Here is a 5,074-nt window from a genome sequence, read left to right as displayed (position 1 = left end):
AGCTGTAAATTAGGTTAAGTGATTAAGAATAAAAAAAAAAAAAACTTTAGAATAAGTGAATTCTCAGTTTGTAAATCAATCATGCGTTTTATTGTTTTAAACAAGCGTCATTTCTATGTGAGCATCCCTATCAACCAGATTCGGATTTCCTTTATAGTGCTTTATCTGATGATAGTGTTCGCCATCGATTCAATACAAATTGATATCCATCGATATCGAAAATCTGTCACTGGTTGACCGGGATGTTTCAGGCAATTTGGCCGATAAAACCCTCAAGACGAATAGAACAATCCTGTCGATAATACCCAATGTCATCCTATCTAAAACGACCGATATTGCATGTGCTGCAACTTGTTTCCGTTACATGGAACTATGTTTTGTATGCCTTCCAATACTTTTGAGTTGAATTGTATAAAAAATGACGTATCTTTACACGCGAAATCATTAGATCGATTACAATAAATACCAAAACAGTACTGCTGTTCTAATTTCGCCAAAAAGTATACCAAGTAGTGAATGTTGTTGAACATGGAAAAAGCAAAAGTGGAACTAAATAATTATAACATGGAATTTGTTTATTCTACCTATTTTGCTTCGACCTTAAGGAGCATCTATTAGATATGTTACGATAAAATTGGAAATTTTCAACCCTCCCTGCCTCCTCCAAAACTGACGATAAAGTTAATGGATGACCCCTTATGTGATAGATTCCAGTGGATTCAATTTCATTGCTTAAAATTAAAAAAAAGTGGAATATAACTAAATTATATCTACAGCTGTTATCATATCTGCATATGATATAATTGTGAAAGATTAAAACAAAATCACTAACGACAAATCAAGTCTATTATACGTCAACGAGTTCAATGTGACGTCATACTACCCCGCTCGTGTGCGTCTGACAAACAAGGATTTGAATGAGGAAACTGGAAATACGTAGAACCAGTAAAGCTTCTATCACCGCCCTCTTCAAGTGTTGTGATGGCCTCATTGGCAAAGGCGTCAGATTGCTACCGATGGTAGGTGTCTTGGTTCAAATCCCGTTCGGATCCGAAAATTTTATAACGTACTGGAAACTATTTTTTATGTTACCTACTTTTTCTAAAAATAGAATAACACACTTAAAAATATTTACCCAAAAAATGAGTATAAAAATTTAGTTTTTACCCTAAAAGGTTGCCAAGGAATTATAACACAATTTGTTATAATTTTGTTAAATTCTATCATATTTCATGGAACAAGTTTTGTAATGTTTTTGTTATGATCATAACAAAAGTTATTACATTTTTGTTCTTTGCTTGTGGGAACTTTGTTAGAATTTTTGTTATTTTAACTACTAACGGTACATGTTTTATAACAACCCTTGTTATAAAAATTTGTTGTAACAAAATAACACAGCTTGTTATAATTTTGTAATGCCCATCTAGTCGGGGAACGATATCCGCTGGCAGTGAAGGCGATTACAGAAGACACGTACATGGACGATGTCATCACAGGTTGCAGTAACTTGGAGGAGGCCAGGAAACTACAAAATCAGCTGGACGAAATGACGAGTAGTGGAGGTTTTCGGCTCAGAAAATGGGCATCCAACTGTGCAGAGGTCCTGCACGGTGTTTCCGATGACAATTTGGCGATTCGTCCGGCGGATGGGATCAATCTCGATCCTGATCCGTCTGTCAAGGCTCTAGGTCTGACCTGGCTACCCGGAAGTGATGTTTTTCGATTCCAATTCCATGTTCCACCTGTCGATCCCGATGAAGTTCTTACGAAACGCAAGGTTTTGTCGATCATCGCTACGTTGTTCGACCCGCTGGGATTCATCGGCGCAACAACGACAGCTGCAAAGGTATTTATGCAGCTCTTATGGACTTTGGAGGATGAAGGGGGTAAGAAGTTGGACTGGGATCAACCGTTACCTTCGACGGTGGGTGAGTCCTGGAGAAAACTGCACGTCCAGTTACCGATTCTCAACGAAATTCGTATAGATCGTTGCGTAATCCTTCCAAATGCAGTAGAGGTGGAGCTACACTGTTTTTCGGATGCGTCGATGAAGGCATATGGGGCATGTCTCTACGTCCGCAGTCTAGACAAGGCTGGCAATGTGAGAGTTCAACTACTGTCATCGAAATCGAAGGTCGCTCCGCTGAAAACCCAATCCATACCGAGGCTGGAGCTCAGCGGTGCATTACTATCGGCCCAACTCTACGATAAGGTTCGTCAGGCTACCAATCTTCAAGTTCGCACGACGTTCTGGGTGGATTCTACGTGTGCTCTACGGTGGATCCAGGCTACTCCATCGACATGGTCAGTATTCGTCGCTAACCGAGTTGCGAAGGTCCAAGCGATCACGGAAGGCTGCGAGTGGAGACATGTGGCAGGTACGGACAACCCGGCCGACTTGATTTCGAGAGGAGTAGGACCGAAGGAGATCATTAACAATGATTTCTGGTGGCGCGGGCCTAGTTGGTTAACCGAAGCACGGAGCAACTGGCCAATTTCAGAACCAGCTCCGTTAGAAGTTGGCGAAGAGGAAAGAAGGCGTACTGCAGTTGTCGTGACAACATCAGCAATAGCAGAATTCAACGACAGGTTAATCTCCACAACAAAATCCTACACAACGTTGATTCGTCGTGTTGCCATCTGGCAGCGTTTGATACGATCACTCCAGGTGCCAGAAGATCGTCCGAAAGGGTTCCTCAAGGCGGAAGAATTACGGATGGCAGAACTTACGCTGATACGGAAGGTGCAGGAAGAAGTATTCCCGGATGAACTTCGAGCTATCCGGAAGAAGGAACCAGTCAGCAGAACGTCACCGCTGCGCTGGTATCACCCTTACATTTGCCAAAATGGCATTCTTAGAGTCGGCGGGCGTTTACGTCATTCGGACGAGACAGAAGACACCAAGCACCCTATGATTCTCCCAGCAAGACACCCCTTAACCAGGATGGTTTTTGAGCAACATCATCTGCGTTTACTCCACGCTGGTCCGCAACTTTTGTTGGCAACGGTTCGGCAGCGCTACTGGCCTTTAGGAGGAAGGAATGTTGCCCGGCAGGTTGTTCACCAATGCCTCACATGCTTCAGGTCGAAACCAAGGCAAGTACGCCAATTTATGGGAGAGTTACCGACTTCAAGGGTTTTGGTTTCTCGACCGTTCTCCAAAACCGGAGTGGACTACTTTGGTCCGGTCTATCTACGACCAGCACCACGTAAGGCTGCCGTAAAAGCATATGTAGCCCTGTTCGTGTGCATGTGTACTAAGGCAGTGCACATGGAGCTGGTTTCCGACTTGTCCACGGAGAGATTTCTGCAAGCACTCCGGCGATTCATTGCGCGCAGAGGAAGGTGTACCGAATTGTATTCCGATAATGGGACAAATTTTGTCGGAGCCCGAAACCAGCTTCAGGAACTGTTGGTACTATGGAAGGACGCTGAACACCGTCAGGATGTTGCGAGGTTTTGTGCCAACGAGGGGATTAACTGGCATTTTAACCCTCCCGGCTCTCCACATTTCGGAGGATTATGGGAAGCTGCGGTACGATCGGCAAAGCATCACATTCTACGGGTTATTGGATCCAATCCTGTTCCACATGAGGACATGGCCACTCTGCTAGTACAAGTGGAGGGCTGTTTGAATTCCAGACCACTGACACCGATGTCAGATGATGCAGATGACCTTGAACCTTTGACTCCAGCGCATTTTTTGATTGGCTGTTCCTTGCAGTCGTTTCCGGAGCCGGACCTACGGCAGATACCCACAAATCGATTGAAGTGCTATCAGTTAGTTCAGCAACAACTACAACATTTCTGGCAAAGGTGGAAACGGGAATATCTCTGCCAATTGCAGGCCAGATCCAAGCGCTGGAAACCGCCTGTTCAATTTGAATTAGGACAGTTGGTGGTTATCCAGGATAAGAATCAGCCTCCGATGCGTTGGCGTATGGGTCGCATTGTGAATGTACATCCCGGCGCTGATGGTGTCGTAAGAGTTGTAACTCTGAAAACTGCAGCTGGAGAACTGAAACGAGCTGTCGAGAATCTATGCCTGCTACCAATTCCAAATTCAGATGTATGCGACAATTGATGCCAGCTTCCCACCCTTCCCGTCCCTGTCGAAGAGGATTTTATTTACTTTCAGATGCAGAAATCGACATTTCTGGGTGGGTGAGAATGTCTATGAGGACCACCCTAGAGTTTCACCATCCAATCTACGCAACCGCAACACAGCAAACTGTTGGTTTACTCGCGCCTTTGTTCTCCCCATCGATCGATCGTCGTAGTCTGGATCAGCAAGGCAGATCACTTTCGCTTTCGTTCGAGGTACAAGAATGACGTCATCGATGCATCCAGCGGATCGATAGGAGATTGGAGATCAGATGCTGAGCGAGAGAAACGTGATGGCTAGGTAGCAAATAATTTTCACCACAGACGGTTCGGGAGCAATTAAGGTATAGTTTCAGAGCGTAGAAAGGTTTAGTTAGTAAGAACGGGTACACGATCGAAGACGGTCCTACGTGGCCGAATGTTGTTAATGTTTAGATTAGTTTTACGTAATTAAAATATATGTAGTTCGTGTTAGTTTTTGTTTATATTAAAGAGAGGTGTTTTATTCGGAAAAGTGTGTTCTGTGTCGATCTGGAAGATCTCCCAATAGTGTGAATTTGTGTTTGTGGAATAAGGATTCCCATTCACCCGCCCATCCAGCCATCGAGTCATCCACCGACCCGACCTCCGAGGTACAACGATCCAGGTATCCTACAAGCCAAAACATAATTAAAAACCTTTTATTTCTTAAAAACAAAAATTAAAATCTCAGCATTTTTACCAAGGAGATTCGTAAAATTATTGAAATTGATGGCATAAATGTCCCAAATGGAGGATAACGTGCCTCTGGAGCCGGCCTTCTGAAGGCACGGTATTCACGACTAGTAATTCAATAAACGCTTCAATATTGCTCAGATAAAGTTTCTTCAGTTTATGCAATTTTTATTTCCAGAAAATGTTAGTTATGAACAGTTGACTATAACTGTTTCACTTGTCTTTTTTTTAATTTGTTTGTTTGTTTGTTTGTAAA

The 5,074-nt window shown here is 43.5% G+C and overlaps 1 protein-coding gene across 1 annotated transcript; it reads left to right on the top strand.

Moving 5' to 3' along the window:
• The first annotated feature begins 1,477 nt into the window (after positions 1-1,477).
• On the top strand, positions 1,478-4,084 carry LOC109429239 (uncharacterized). The gene has a single exon (XM_029864658.2). The coding sequence runs from the start codon at positions 1,478-1,480 to the stop codon at positions 4,082-4,084; it is 2,607 nt and encodes an 868-aa protein (XP_029720518.2).
• Positions 4,085-5,074: the final 990 nt, after the last annotated feature.

Source organism: Aedes albopictus, chromosome 2 (genome assembly GCF_035046485.1).
Source record: "Aedes albopictus strain Foshan chromosome 2, AalbF5, whole genome shotgun sequence".
Lineage (NCBI taxonomy): Eukaryota > Metazoa > Arthropoda > Insecta > Diptera > Culicidae > Aedes > Aedes albopictus.
The sequence above is the reverse complement of the archived record's forward strand: the minus strand, read 5'-3'. Positions and strand labels throughout refer to the sequence as shown.